General features: G+C 49.6%; 1 protein-coding gene across 1 annotated transcript in view; it reads left to right on the top strand.

Annotated features, from left to right (window-relative positions):
* Positions 1-15,566, top strand: part of Dkk3 (dickkopf WNT signaling pathway inhibitor 3) — a 41,737-nt gene extending 26,171 nt beyond the window's left edge. The window contains exons 5-8 of the mRNA XM_028768076.1: positions 9,962-10,054; positions 11,150-11,294; positions 12,180-12,336; positions 13,184-15,566. Coding sequence (XP_028623909.1) covers positions 9,962-10,054; positions 11,150-11,294; positions 12,180-12,336; positions 13,184-13,397 — 609 coding nt within the window. The 3' untranslated portion in view covers positions 13,398-15,566. The remainder of the gene's footprint in view (positions 1-9,961; positions 10,055-11,149; positions 11,295-12,179; positions 12,337-13,183) is intronic.
* The last annotated feature ends 468 nt before the right edge of the window (positions 15,567-16,034 follow it).

The following is a 16,034-nucleotide window of genomic DNA, read 5'->3' as shown; positions in this document are numbered from 1 at the left end:
TCTCTCTCTCTCTCTCTCTCTCCCTCCCTCCTTCCCTCCCTCCCTCTATCCCTCACCCCTTTCTGTGTATCTATGTCTGTGTGTCTGTATCTGTGTGTCTGTGTGTGTCTGTGTGTCTGTATCTATGAGTCTCTCTCTGTGTGTGTGTGTGTGATCAGAAGACAATTAACAGAAGTTTGTTCTCTCTGTCCATCATGTGGGTCTTGGGATTGAACTCAGGCCAGCAGGTTTGGAAGCAAGCACCTTTAATCTATACGGCCATCTTGCCCTGTGGTAGATTTTTAAAGGAGGGAGATATATTGGTGACTTAGTAGTAGAGAATCTTAATTGTGGGTACTCACCAGCATCACCCTCCTGATCTACTCAGAAAAAGTCCATGTCTCTGTCTCCACCCACTTTTTTATTTATTTGTCTTTCATTCATTTGTTTTTGAGGCAGGGTCTCTCACTGAAGCTTACCGACCCTGTCTGCTGCTTGGCCCCAGGGATGCTCCTGTCTCGGCCTTTCCAGCACTGACGTTCCAGGTGTCCCTAGCTTCATGTGTGAGTGCTGGAGGTCAAACTTAGGTTCTCATGTTCTCGAACAGCAAATGCTCTACCCACTGAGTCATCTCCCCAGCCACCCTAACTTTAAATTATTTCCTGCAATCTTGAATGGAGACCGATAGCTACATACTATCAAGTACCAATACTTGTGTATACTTGTGTGTCTGTTTTGTTTTTGGAGATACATTTCCCTTTTTCATGGGCTGGCCTTGAACTGGTTATGTATCCAAAGATAATCTTTCAAACTCTCCATCCTCTGACCTGCTCCTCTCCAGAGTTTGTTGCCTTTTTCTCCCACCTCTAAAGCAGGGTTTCTCTGTGTAGCTCTGGCTGTTCTGAAACTCAGTCTGTAGACCAGGCTGGCCTCAAATTCTAAGATCTACCTACCTCTGCTTCCCAAGTGCTAGAATTTATTTTTATTTTATGTGCATTTGTGTTTTTCCTGCATGTATGTCTGTGTAAGGGTGTTGGATCCTCTGGACTTAGAGCCATATGGATGCTGGGAATTGAACTCAGGACTTCTAGAAGAGCAGCCAATGTTCTTAACCACCATCTCTCCAGCCCTTTTTGCCACTTTCAAACAACACTTGTGCTCAGCCCTACTTCACAAGGAAGAGCTGCTGCTGGACTTTACCATCAAGGATGCAAATAAGCCATAAAACAATAACTCTTATCTCTTGTTAGATGGGGTCATTCTTGCTTGTAATCTCATCTGCCCTCTTATCACTCGAGATGCAGTGTTCTGAGAGGGGTCTCTAGGCTTCAGCCAACTGCCAAAGAGTCCACATTGCAAAAACGGTCAAAACTTCTGTTTTATGGTTTGTTTCATTTTTGACATAGGGTCTTGCTAGGTAGCCCAGGATAGCTTCAAACTTGTGGTATCCTCCTATCTTGGCCAACCCCAAGCAGCTGCTAGCTGTTTTTGAGTTTCACTCTGACTACTTTGGCTTGGAACTCTCAATGATCCTCCTGCCTCAGCTCTCCAAGTCCTGGGATTACAGGTGTGCCACCACACACCTGTTCTTTGTGCTAGTCTTTAAGGGTAACTGCAGGTCAGACAGGAGAAGGATTCTAGATGTGTGGGCTAAAATCTGGGTGCTGTGGAGGTCAGAAAATCAAGTAGGGCAGCAGGTTGGGAACTGTTCTCAGAAGCTATGTCAAGAACACAGAGTTTGGATTCCAGGCAGTGCTTGGTAGGGAAGGTAGGTGATGTCCTTAGAATAGAGGGCTTGCACAGGCTATGCCTTAATAAATTTTGTTAGTCTGGTCCCTCGAACTGGGCAAACCTTGCTAACTAAACTCAGATCTTATGTGACAGGTGGTTAATTTGCAGAGTCAAGGAGAGCCTCTTTTGGGTGACAGGAATGTGAGGGTCCTGTCCAGTTGTCCCCTGTCTGATGTTAGTTATAAGGATACAAAGTTGTTCCTCTTCAGGTTGCTGGGTGAGTGAGAAGCAAAGCCACAGGAGGTCTCACTTTGTGGATTTTGGAGCTTGGAATCATCAGGGCCAACATCTCTTCAACTCTCAAGAACTGCAGCCCCCACTTCAGGGTCACTGAGGAGGTGCTGGTTTTTTCCACTTGAGTCCTCCTTGTCACATCGATGTCCTACAGAGCATTTTAGATGCAGACTGTTACTGAGGCCTGGAAGGCGGCTGTCTCCTCCAATTATGTGTTGATTGAATTAGTTCAACGCTCAGCCTTCTCCAGGGCCCTGAGCCTCCACTTTCAGAATGATTACTGTCAGGGACACGCATAATTAGGTTTGTGTTTTTAAAGGATGACTCAGGCTACGGGAGGGAGTTGTGGGGAGGGGGTTGACTAGTGGTCAGCGTCTTTGCTGATTTATATAGAGGACTAGATATGACGTGAGGGGAGTGAGCTCTCTCTGAGGACAGCGAACCCCACTGGTGAGCTGGAGCTGTAGGTAAGAAGAGTCCAGTTGGAGAGTCTTTGCCCTGGGTTCTATCACTAGCACCATATAAACTAGGCCTGGTGACATTGGGTGTATGTCATAGGACATCCACCAGAAGACCACTGGAACACAGGTTCAAGACAAAAGTCTTTACCAGCTGTTTAGCTACTACTACACTGGGTGTTTGGGACTCAATCACAGTCCTGAGCATTTCTCAGGGTGAGCTTTTAAGCACAAAAAAACAAATCCTGGTTGATACACCTCAGGTAGCCAGAAGCAGAACTACAGAAGCCAAAAAGCAAGTTCAGTACAGTTAGGAACTTGCCCAGAACTATGGGCTTTGATGGATTAGGTCTTTGTTCTTATTTTTGGTAGATGTCGCTGCTGCCTACATGCTGGATTCCAAGACTGAATGGTACTTCCCTCATGGTGTCAGTTGTGCTAAGGTCTGGGGCCTGGAACAGTGATACAGTCCTAAAACCCTGCACTCAGTGGGTAGAGGCAGGAGGATCAAAAGTTCAAGTTCATTCTTAGCTAAGTAATGAGTCCGAGGCCAGGTCGGGTGGGATACCTAAGACCCTGCCTCAGAACAATCTGTCTGCTATATATGTGGAAACCTCCTTTTTTGTCTGAATCCGTGAACTCCAACTAGAGCCCCTCCCCAAAACCCCATCCCTGGGAGGAACTGGCCCCCAAAGAGCCCCTTTGGGAGGGTTTGGTGAGCAGAAGCCTGGCCTTCTCTGTCTGTCTCTAGTACCGAACACCTTCTCTAGGGACTCAGGTCTGGATTTAGTTACTGGGAACCTGGCAAGAACTTGGCCGTCTGCCATTTCTGGGCCTACCTGATCACATGGCTCGGAGCTTTGCTGGGCCTTGCAGTCTGGTGTTTGTAGCACTGAATCTCAGATTTGGGGGGGGGGGGGGGGGGGGGTCTTAGCAGAGGCAGCAGCATGGAAGAGGGTGAGAAGGCCTGATCCAGTTCACCTCTGCTCCACTGACCTAAGGGAGAATAGATGGGGGAACATGGCAGAAGGTGGGTGGAGACATGGGAGCCTGGGGGGGGGTTCTCTTTGGCATCATTTACTCCTTTGTTGGGATATCGGTTCTAAAGGAGGAAGTATATTTTGGTTCATGTTTTCAATCTGTGGTGAGCTGTTTCTGAAGCAGAACATCATGACAAGGAATACATACGTGATAGCACAGGCCTGTTCAAACTGTGGCCAGAGAAAATCAGGAAGGGAAAAGGAAGGAAAGGAGGGAGGGAGGGAGGGAAGGAAGGAGGGAGGGAGGGAGGGAAGAGGGAAGGAGGGAAGGAGATTGAGGACCAGGAAGAAGCTTTAGCTAAAGCAAATCTTGGTCCAATTCTCCAGAGAAAGTGCTCAGGGACTTAGGCTCTAAGACTGTACTGGGAAGCCCTGGAGAAGTGGGGTGTGAGACTTCATGGCCAGGGAGTTGGACCAGGTCCTGATTCTTCAAGGTACAGGTATGTCTCTGCACCTAAGGATCTGGGGCTGATGAAAAGGTGGCTTCGAGGAGTTCCGGTGTAGGCTGTGGCTTAGGGGCAGGGTGTACTCCTCACCTAGGGTGTTGAGCCAAGTCCAGGGTGGTGGGTGAGTCTCACCGGGATAGGAATAGACTGTTACCCTCCTCTTCCCTGGGTTGTGGAATGTGGGGGAGGGGGAATTGGCAGGAGCAGGCTATCCACCCAGACTTTTGCTGATGCTAGCACTTACAGATAATAAGGGCTGGCTGGCATCAGCCCCTGGCTCCTGCCTGGACTTTCCATAGGGCTGTCTCTATAGCAGGGGCCAAGCCAGAGCCCTGGGTGAGGTTGCCTTAAAGCTCTGAGCTGGTAGGACAACTTGCAGCCCTGTCTCTGAGAAAGGTTGCAGGCTCCACTGTGTTGGAGACAGATGCACCGTTTTTCATTACAGGCTCCTGCAACTGGCTTCATTCTGAGGTCAAAAGCAGTGTGTGTGTGTGTGGGGGGGGGGAGACTGACCTAGAGGCTTCTGCACACCCACACAGCGCACACACATACACATGCACATACACATGTACCTTAGAATTCAATGACGTGAAAATCAACTGAAGAATAGAGGCCACCCACCCTTCTGGGTATCTTGAATCAAGGTCAGCCTAAAAGAGCTGTCCAGCAGGGAGGGTTCCCCTTCCTCAAGAGCTCTGAAACTCTCACTGCCTAACACTGTCACCTCATGCCCCCTGCCTGCCCTTAGCCTCTATGTCTGCCCTCATCTCCAAAGCCCCAGCTTAGGGACAAGTACAACCCTGCCATTTGCTGGTGACCTTGGCAAGAGACTGATGATCTTGATGCTTCGGTTTCCTTGGATGTAAAGCAGGCTTCTCTGCCAAGTATAGGAGAGAAGGTGGTCTGTCACCCTCCAAAAAGGAGGGTAGAGTGGGAGGTGACTGACAGGTGGTGTGAGGGGGTGGAGTGACAGGTGGGGCTCAGCCTGTAGCACCTTTCAGTTGGTTTATACTTTCTGCCCTCTGTTGCCTGCATGTTGTCTTTGGTGAACTGAACAGTCTTGGGTCCCTTCTGCATTTGTGTACCCTTATTGTCCTCTCTGGAGTCCTTGTCTGCTAACAGAGGGCTCTAGGAGGTTGTGTTGAGTGATAGGCAGAGCTCTGGTGTAAACCCTAGGCTGGGAGTCACTCAGTAGAAAAAAATACTCATTTATTAGAATAGGCCCCACTAGCCCAAGCTGAGGTGAATCAGGTTGCAGGAGTCTTCGTGAGACTTCAATGGTGCTCTTATCCTGAGGTGTGGGCTCTGGGGATGAAGGCAGAGGTGGGAGGCCATGGTCTGTTAGTATACATAGGAAGGATTTATCCAGTAATCACAAAGATGTTAGCTTAGACACAGAAGTGGGCCGTGGGTGGATGCTAAAGGCAGTCTGAGATAATGTAGAGTTAGGCACACAGCATTCCAACATCCCACATCTGGAAGTTCTAATTAGTCAACCTTGGAGCATCTTTAACACAGGCGAGGCCTTTCCTAGGGAGTCCAGTTCACAATTGTATTGGAGTTAACTGAGCCTGCTATGACCTTATTTATCTCCGGAGTAAGGCAGCTCTGAAGTATTCGGTGGCTAGGAAGTCGACAGGAATTTGGGGCAGGGAGAGCAAGTCTGTGATGGTGCATTAACATTTTATTTATTGGTTATGGTTGTCGGGGCAGAGTGCACTGGTCACAGCACAGTGTGGACGTCAGAGGACAACTTTTCAGAGTGGTTCTCTGTCTCCACCTTCCCATAGATCCTGAGAATAGAACTTGAAGTCGTCAGTCTTGTGTGGCAAGCATGTGTATGGGCTGAACCAGCTTGCCAACCCAAATGGAGCATTTTGAGACTAGTAAGAACAGCAGGCAGAGTGTCCCCCTAAGGGGCTGAGGGACTTGTGTTTAAACTTTGCTTTCCTTCCCACCATGAACTGAGGCTCACTTTTCTCTGTAAAATGAAGCCCGAACTGTGAGAGCCTGCCACTAGCCCCACAGGGGTGCCTGGGAAGCTGTGAGGAGACCCCACTGTTGTCCTTCCTGCCCCAGGCTTTTGACCACTGTGTCTCAGAATCTCTTTGCTGACAAACCGTGAGCTTAACAGAGATGCCAAGTGATGCCTGTCCTGTGTCTTTCCCCACTCTTTCAGGGTCACATCAAGGCACCAGGCAGTTTCCAGGCAGTCTTGGCCCAGTCTACAGTTTTTAGTTCCACTTTTAGGCCTCTGGCCTGGTTTTCTAAATATAGCTCCAGACAACAAAGAAGGCCTCCATAGAATGGCTGCAGTCCATGGCCAGCTTCTGGGCTATCAGGCTGAGGGAGGAACAGGACATACAGACAGACAGGACGTGGCTACAGTTGCACTGAAGCCTGGAAGCCCTATGCTGCCTTTGCTTTGATTTTGTGTCTCAGCCCTGGTAAAGGCAGGTGTCATCAGTCCAGCTGTGGCCCAGGTAGAAGAGATGGGCTGGTACTGAAGGGTGGGGCCAGGCTGAGATGTACAGAGATGAGATGCCTGTGGCCAGACCCTGGGCAAATCCTTCAAGTGATTAAAACTGAGGTGGTGATGTTGATCCCAAAAAGGAAAACAAACAAACAACAACCAACGAAACAACAACAGCTGCTATCACCTCAGAGAGAGTAAAGTTTTCTGGTGGGAGCCAAATATGAGTGCACACGGTCCCAGGAACTATATGTGATTGTTTGAATATGCTAGGCCCATGGAGTGGCACTACTAGGAGGTGTGGCATTGTTGAAGTAGGTGTAGCCTTGTTGGAGGAAGTGTGTCACTGTGGGGGTGGGCAATGAGACCCTCCTCCTAGCCACATGGAAATCAGTCTTCTCTTGTTTGCCTTTGGAACAAGATGCAGAACTCTCAGCTCCTCCTGTACCATGCCTATCTGAGTGCTGCCATGCTCCTGCCTTGATGATAATAGACGGAACCTCTGACCCTGTAAGCCAGCCCTAGTTAAATATTGTCCTTATGAGAGTTGCCTTGGTCATGGTGTCTGTTCCCAGCAGTAAAACCCTACCTAAGACACTATAAATTCCTTGTTCTAATATGGTAATTGTTTCATGAAGGTCATTTTTTTTCTAGTAGCAGGAAAATAAAACCAGTCATAAACCAAGGCAATGTATTTAAGAATACATTGGAAGGTACAGCAGATAGGTGAGCTGCTGCAGATTGGGGAAATAGCTGCTATAGGCCTTGGCTGATATCTGATGACAGTGTGGGTTAATAGAGGCTAAGGGTCAGTTTGTACACTACAAAAAGATTTAGCAAACAGTCACAGAAATGGATCAAATATAGAAGTGAGAATGAACAGATAGCTATGAGGTGAAAAATAGCCCAGGACAGTTTGGTTCTGTACCTGCAACATTTGACTCCCCACAGTTATTTAAGACCTGCAACATCCTGACTCCCCACAACCCTTTAAAGTCTAGTCAGAGAATCTATCTATCCTGTACAGCTTTCTTCATGGGTATGTGGCTGTTTGTTTGTTTGGTTGGTTTTTTGTTTTTGCTTTTTGTTTTGTTTGCTTTTTGGTTTTGTTTTTTTGGTTTTGTTTTTTGTTTTGTCTGAGAACTTCTGCTCACAGGAATCTTATGTTGAGGGGATTGGAGGGAGCCCGTGCTGTTCTGTGGGCACTCACCTTGCTGTGGTAGAGCCCTGTGCAGAGATGAGACAGCTAGCTCTGGAGCCCTCTGTGGGCCAGGTGTTTAGCTTAGCATCTCATGCCTTTGCTGGGCAGCTTGATTCAGCCAGGGCTCCCGACTCCGACCTTGTTCTTCAGTTCTGGCTGTGTTGGAGCAGCAGTCTGCATTCACTTCTAGACTCTAAGATAGGAAGGCAGTGAGGTCCTCAGCCCTCAGAAATCAAAGCACTAGGCTTCATGGCCGTAGCCAGGAAGAAGCAGAGTCTCCCAGCATCCCCACCTCTTACCTCAGGTCTCAGCCACTCTGGTGGCCTGGGCACAGTTGGGTTCCTGGGATGCTGTAGGGTGGGCTCAGATGTAGATACAACGTATGAGCACAGGAAAGATGCTGGAACTCAGGGAAGAACAAAAGGCTGCATTTCTCAGCCGTGTCAGCCCTTGCTTCTCTGTTCTACCCAGGTTAGAGGACATGGCCTCCTCCTCATGTGGGACCTGCCTTTGCTGCAGAGGGAATCTCTGAATCAGACTTTCTTCTTTCTCTTTGTTCCCCCCTATGGTTGAATGCAGATTTCTTAAAGGCAGAGAGAGACACCACCTCCCCCCACCCCCCGTCATCTCTGCCCCTGCACCTGCTGCTTCTTCCTCCTTCCCAAATGTCACCTCTCCCACTCTGTTCCCTTTCTGTTGGGTTTTGGAAGAAATATCAAGAGTGTCCTGTTGCACCTCCCAAGCTGCCTGTGTATGGGAGGGTGTGATGGGGAGCCAGGAAAGGCAGCCTCAGTACCCCAGGATCCAGACCCACAGCCAACCTGTTTTCAATAGCATCTATATCGAACATACACTTCTCTGTTTGTCATTACAGACAACATAACCATGATGGCCACAGTATTCCTGATGCACGGGGTACTAAACCCAAAGACGATTATGTAGTAGGATATGTGTGGTCCAAGCTCCCCCTGGTGGGCCCTCAGCTTAGGGCTGCAGGTACTCCGGACCAAACACTCATCTCCTCAGACCTACAAGATTGACTAAGGGATACTCAGTGTGACCTGGGTCAAGGACACCAGCTACTTCTCAGTAATAGCACTCTATAACAGTAAGAGAGCCAGAGCCTGTTTGCTGGGACCCAGCTTGTGCATGCTCTGGGCATAAATCCCCCCCCATCCCCCAGACACGCTCTGTATATACTGGTATAGTTGCCTTAACTCACAGAGAGGAGCTGAGGACCAGCCCCAGGCACAGAGGCCCATGCTTGTCATACTGTGCTTTAGCATGTATGGCTCCACACTGGTTCTCAGGATGGAAGATGCCCTTAGATGGGGATGAGGCAGGTCCTGTCCTTCACAGAGACCCTTCTAGAATGTTTGCCAGGGTCCCAGGACACCAGGCCTCCAAGAGTCCTTCTCATCTCGGATTATAGTATTTGGGAGCCCTGAGCCCTTCCACTCAAGGGCTGTGGTGGAAAAATAACCCCTCTACACTACTTTAGCCATATCTCTTGCGAGATGCCATGACTTTCCTGTGCCACCACTATTTCCCAGTTAACAATGTAGAAGTGACCCCAAAGCTCCCTCTTGCTGAGAAGGTTCTGTCCCAGAGAAGGGGTGATGGATGATGTCCTAGCCTGGTTTTCATCTCCTGCCCCCTTTTCCTAGAGCTGAGCTTGACCATGAGTCTGACTCACAGATGGACAGATGTTTTAGCTGAATGGAGCTGGTGGCCATGAGGAGTCGGGGCTGGGAGGGTGGGATTTCAACCATCCGGCTTTCACTTTAAAGCTCACCTTGCCTCTTGGCTGCTCCTTAGAACCCAGGAGCCTGTGGAGGGCCCTCTTCAGGCAGGTCTGTGGCTTCCAGGGCCAATGCCAAGGGAGGTGGTTTCTGGTATCTTCCTAGGCAGCAGGGACTGCTGGGCCTGGCCTCCAGCCCTTCCTGTGCAGTCACACAGGGCCTGGGACTCATTAGCACCTTTTATTAAAACCATCTGTTCTATGTATGAACAACTTTGAGTCCCCACCCTCCCTGCCCTGGGTGTGTGTGTGTGTGGGGGGGAACACTGAACACAGATGGCGATTGTGTGGTGGATGTGGGAGGCTCAGAGCTCCTGGGGGTACTGAGAAGTAGATCCCCATGTGGACTGCAGGGAAGGAATAGGTGAAAAGCACCAGCGGGCTGACTTCTGGGGTAGCTAGAGCTGGTGGACACTTCTGGGCTGGTGCCTCACTCAAGACGGGGAGTAACCTGGATTCTGCCCTTCTAGGGCAATGCAGATCTACCTGACCCTCTTTGTTTTACTGACAATGTTGCCCCTCCTCTCCATCCCCCCAGGAATGTATCATTGATGAGGACTGTGGACCCACCAGGTACTGCCAGTTCTCCAGCTTCAAGTACACCTGTCAGCCATGCCGGGACCAGCAGATGGTAAAGATACCAGTAGACTCCACTGTTGTGCCAGGGGGAGAAGATTAGAAGTCCCAAGGGTTCTCGGCTAGGCCAGAAGAGCCTTTCAGTGATGGGAAGAAGTCCCAGAGGGACTGATTCCTGGAGTAATCATGATGTCATTTCAGCAGGTCTGCAGCCACCTCACCCCATGATCTCTGGTCACAACTGTGTGGCTCGTGGGTAGCAAAGAATGGGACAGAGGAGAAAACAGGAGGTCCTGCACTGGTCCCTTCCTCTGGGACAGCAGCACACACAGCAGTGCACACATGCAGTCCCAGGCAAGGGAAAGGGCCACCTCTATCCTCCTGGGCTGCTATCCCCGAGCTTCTAGTCTCATCAATAAATGTACAGGAGGAGGAGGAGGCAGTAAGAGGCTGGAACATTCTCCCACTGTAGTGCTCAAGCAACGGAAACCCTACACACCACTCAGCGGGCCTTTTGGACAAAGCCATGGGCTCATGAACTCTTGACATTCTCTTTGACAGTAAAAAGACACAATAAGTTCAGGAAATAAAGGGTCCCGTGATCTTGCTCAGTCTGTCTGGGAGAGACAGCCGCTGTTGTCATCCAGGCCACTCCCACATCACAGGGCACAGTCCTGGAGACAGACCCCTTGTTGCTCTGTAATTGCTATTCCATGTGGGGCTCTGGGTTCCTGCTCCCAGCATGCCGTCTCCAGCCTGGGCTTTCCTGGCCCTGTCTTGACTGAGCAGCCTGTTAGACTCCTGCTGCCTCCACCCATGGTCTGAGGCACTGTCCCTTCTGACTGAGGCTAGTTAAAAGTGTGAAAGATACAGTTGAGTTGGAGGCACCAAAGAGACACAGGTGCTGTTTGTCAAGTCCTGACCTGGGTGGAAGAGATTGGGCATCCACCTTCTCAGGTGCCATTTTCTGGGGGTTTGACCCATCTCGTACCAACAGCCTCACTTCTGTGCTGACTCCTTAGATTTCCACTAATGCTCCGCCCACCTTGGGTCTGCCTCTTCTCCTTGAGGGGGGGAAGGGGTAACTTACCAGGCTGTCCAGGCTTCAAGGCTAAGCCTCGGGGCTTGTGTTTGTCTCGATTCTCTGCAGCTATGTACCCGAGACAGTGAGTGCTGTGGAGACCAGCTATGTGCCTGGGGTCACTGCTCCCAAAAGGCCACCAAAGGTAGCAATGGAACCATCTGTGAAAACCAGAGGGATTGCCAGCCTGGCCTGTGCTGTGCCTTCCAAAGAGGTATGTGTGTTCTCCCGTGGCTGTTGGGGAAATCTGTTCCCAGTCTCACAGTCAAAGGGTTTGCTGGGCCTCAGAGTGCTATCAGCATCCCTGTCCCCCTCCCCCATGCAGCAGGGTCTTCAATGACTTCACCAGCCCCACAGCCTCCTAATGGGGTAGGGCGATAAGACAAACACCAGATTTGATTTTTCCCAGCTGTAGACTATTCCAGCTAAGTTCTTTCAGGATGCCTGAGTCCAGGGCAGGAGGGGCACTCCTAGATGGGTGAGATTCCAGGAGCCTCTCCCCTATCCCTAAAGGCACCATTGGCCCGAGTTCTTTGTGTGGATTTTCTTTTCAGTTCCCAGTTTCTGTTCTCAGTGCCTCTCGCCCTGGGCTAGTGCAGGCCCTCTCCTTTGTGTGTCGGAAAGCTCTCACCTGCCTCCCAGCTCTGCTTTCTCAGCCCCACTGTCCCTCCAGGTACCTGCCACTTCAGTGATTTGCTTGGAGGACAACATTCTAGAGGTGGCTCCCCTAGGCCCCTCCCAGCCCCTGCCTGACCCCTGGAATCTCCCGTTTGCAAGGCATTGTCCACCCAGATCCTCTGTCCTCTTTGTCTTTACTCCTTGGCCCAGCTCTTCCCACTACACTGACCAGGGCCTTTATTGGCTCTCTGCCCCTGCTTAAAGGGCCTTGGTTCCATGCCTCATTTCTGCAGGGAATTGGCCTCTTCAGGAAGACCCCTGTAACTGTTCCAGTCCTCAGGGGTTGATCCATCCTGAACTGGCACTGCTGTTCTTGTCCTTTCCACATCTTCAATTCTAACCTCACCTGGGGCTGAGGGAGGAGAGCGAGGCTGTGTCCGGTTCCCTGCCTGTCCTCATGGTGACTCTTGGCTGGCTCCAGGCCTGCTGTTCCCTGTGTGCACACCCCTGCCCGTGGAGGGGGAGCTCTGCCATGACCCCACCAGTCAGCTGATGGACCTCATCACCTGGGAACTGGAGCCTGAAGGCGCTTTGGACCGATGCCCCTGTGCCAGGGGTCTCCATTGCCAGCCACACAGGTGAGGTCCCTTTTGTTGACTGTACTGGGAGCTGAGAGCAGCCAAAATATCATCCAGGGGGACTCAGGAGTAGGTTTGGCTAGGCGGAGATATTGATTCAGTGTAGGGCAGGAGTGGCTGGAGGTATCTCTGCATCACTAGTATAAAGGGGTCCAGTCAGCATCAGATCTGTAGGTTGGGGCTCTGTTAGATGGTGATTGGAGCTTCCCAAGTCGGTGCTCTAGTGGAAGGGTGTGGGAAAAAATGAGTCCAGACCATCCCATCGTAGTCGGGGAGGACACTGATAGGCAGGAGGGGAGGACCACCAATATGGAAGGCACCTGTAGTGTTAGAGGCTTCAGGCTGGAGGAGCTGCTCTTTACATCTTTCTGCCCTGCCACAACCTCTACTCAGCCTTCCGTCCTACTGGAATCCAGGGTCATAGGGAAGCCAGGCAGAATTCCCTCTCCTTTCCACAGAGGCACAGGGTTGTTACCACGCATACAGCAGCTGTGGGGTTACAGTGTGCCTCCTGCTTGGGATGCAGATGGGCAGAGGGCTTAGGGAACTCTGTGTGACAGTGAACCTCCAAATCCCCATCATCAGGGTCTGTTCCTAGGCAGACAAACCAATAGTTAGTCAGACAGAAAAGCAGGCCTAGGATTGTCCCTTAAGGACTTGTCCCAGCTGACTCTTCAGTAAGAACTTGACAGGAAGCTCCCTAACAAAAAGTAGAGAGTTAGTGAGGCCCGAAGGCCCACAGAGAGTTTGCCCCACGGCTTCACATGCAGCGGACATGCTCCAAGCCTGCTCTCCAGGATAACGGAGAGAACCTTGACTAAACTTCCACCCTCTTCCCCATCCACAGTCTGGTGTACATGTGCAAGCCCGCCTTCGTGGGCAGCCATGACCACAGTGAGGAGAGCCAGCTGCCCAGAGAGGTTTTGGATGAGTACGAAGACATTGGCTTCATAGGGGAAGTACGCCAGGAGCTGGAAGACCTGGAGCAGAGCCTGGCCCAGGAGATGGCGTTTGAAGAACCCACCCCTGTGGAGCTACTCGGTGGAGAGGAAGAGATTTAGACCCAGACCCAGCTGAGTCGCTGGTAGATGTGCAATAGAAATGGCTAATTTATTTTCCCAGAGTGACCCCAGGTGTGGAATGGCCACAGCTCCTTCCCAGTAGCTTTTCTTCTGACTTGACAAGGTACGGTGCAGTACAGTTCTTTCAGCTGTCCCACTTCTCTGGTTTGGGAAAGACAGGCATGGTGGCTAAGGGCAGTGCCCCACATTGTTGATAGACATGCTGTCTTGCTCTTCATGGATTGAAGATTTGTTTGAAGGGAGAGGATGGGAAAGGATGAAGTCTTCCAGTGATGGGTTTGGGGGATACAGGGAGGAGGGTGCCTGCCTTGCAAACATGGACCTGGCAAAATGTAGCCATTGCTTTTGTCTTGTGTCCCCTCCATGGGCTGAGGCACGGGCTACACGGGAGCTACGCCGCTCTTGTGGCCAGCCTCCCACACAGTCATCCCCCAGCTCCTACCTCACTGTCAGCATAGCCCTTCATAGCCACGCTCCACAGCCTGGGGCAGGGGTGGGACCGAGAGCTTTCTCTCCAAGCCTCTTGTTCTCGATCAACCCCACACCAGCCTCGGTGCCACCAACAGTCCTTCAAATGGAGGCGAGTAAAATCCTTTACTTTTGATTTTTTGCTCCTCCGAGGCATGCCTGGAACTGAGGTCAGGCTAGTTTGCATGTCCCTCTAAAGTTAATAGCTGTGTGGTGGACATTGTCCTCCACCATCTGCTTCAATAACTCGGAAAGCCAGTGTTTGGAGTACAGTTTGTGTAAACTGATTTGCAGGAAATATACTTGGGTCAGAATTGTGAATGAAATTTGCAAAGTTGCTTAGCAACAATGGAAGGCCTTTCTCAATCGCAAGAGAAATCAAAACCAAGCCAGGCTGTGTAAAGTATAGCTGTGACGTCCAGACAGAAGGCTGGGCGGGATGTCAGGACTCAGACGATAGTTTCAGGTGCCAGGAACTATTTCCATTCTGTATTTATCCAGAGTTATTAAAATTTAAACTTGCACACAGTTGTGTAAGCATGCTTTTTTTCCCCTGAGTTTAAAATTATGTATACACAAATGTGTTGCCCTCAACGATCATGCATAAATCACTTTGGCTGCTCTTTGGTAATTCTTGGACTTTTTCTTTGATTTTCAATAAATATAAACCCCCCCTTCATGCAAAAAAATATAAAATAAAATAAAACAATCTGTAGTATAAAGAGACAAAATAAATTCCATAGAAGCAGATTTTCCAGGCATCTGCAGTTCATCTCTTTTAAAATCGGAATATGTTGGAACTCTTATCCTTGTCTGGATGGGAATTAGTTTTAAGAGAGAAAATACTTTACCATCTCCTGAGAAACAAATGGAATATGTGACTCTTCTCTTGGAGGCTCTCTGTAATCAAATACAGTTCTGGGACTGTGCTAGCATTGTTACTGTGACAAAACAACTGAAGTAATCAACTTAATACATTAAAAAAAGGGTTAATCGGATTCACCATTTCAGGTTTCAGTCACGATCCTATTGTGTTGAAACTATGGAGAGGCAGTAAGACAGTGGCAGGGGCATGTGGTCAAGTCAAGCTGCTCCCTTCTGGCTAAAGGAGGAGAGAGGGGGATGTGCAGTCTTGTCCAGGGCACACCCTTCCCACTCAGGATCTGGGTACTCTCTCAAGGACCCACCCCTTAAAGGTGGAAATCTCTGGAGCTTTGGTTTTAGTTACTCTTCTGGGCGGTATAATCAAACATCCAACAAGAAGCAACTGAGGGATGAGGGTTTCTTTTGGCTCCTGGTTCAAGCAGGGTGTCCTTCATGGCAGGACCCATAGTATGGAGGACCAGGAAGCAGAGAGAGAGCACAGTGTAGGACTCAGCTTTCTCCCTCTGTCCCTTTTTATTTATTCTGGGACCCCAACCCTTGGGGTGGTACCACCCACAATAAGGGCGAGTTTCCTTTCCTCAGAACCCTCTGGAAACTCCTGGTCTCATAGATACGTGCAGAGGTGTGTCATCTAAATGGTTCAAACCCATTCGGTTCCAAGACATGGAAGCACTATGTACTAACTCTTACACGTAGCACTGGATGCCTCCTAAAAGCCTTTAAATCTCATCTGAAGATATCACAGTAAAGAGATGTAAACATTTAGAAAAACAATAAATGTAATTGATGAAGCCATCTGTGTCCATGGTATGGGTCCTTTTGTCCTGTGCTGGTTAGGACTTGCTGTATTTTATCTGCTATGCTGAAATCCTCTGGTTTTACAGATGAATGTTAAGATTCAGAATAACTGAATGAAATATTAAAAAAATACTCTCAGGTTGATAAAGAAGATTATTGTAGCCTCCCAATATTGGCATGGGGAACAAGACTTTAACAAGTAGGTCTTTGGGCAGGGGGATATTTTATCCAGCTTGCAACAGAATTGTGACACATTAAGCTCTTTAAGGACTAGGTTAATGAGGCCACTGTATATTTAGGTCAGCAGGGCAGTGGGGCTCTGATTCATTATGTCTCTGAATTTTACAAGATACTAACAGATGAAGAAATGTGGCTTCAAAAAGATAGAGTAGCAGTCGTACGAGACGCTATCTAGGGGACATCTAGGGAGTGTCCTGTATTCAGTGTCAAAACTTGCCAGGTCCA

Source organism: Grammomys surdaster, unplaced genomic scaffold (assembly GCF_004785775.1).
Source record: "Grammomys surdaster isolate TR1022 unplaced genomic scaffold, NIH_TR_1.0 184, whole genome shotgun sequence".
NCBI classification, from domain to species: Eukaryota; Metazoa; Chordata; class Mammalia; order Rodentia; family Muridae; genus Grammomys; species Grammomys surdaster.
Note: the sequence above shows the minus strand (reverse complement) of the source record. Positions and strands in the feature narration are given on the sequence as shown.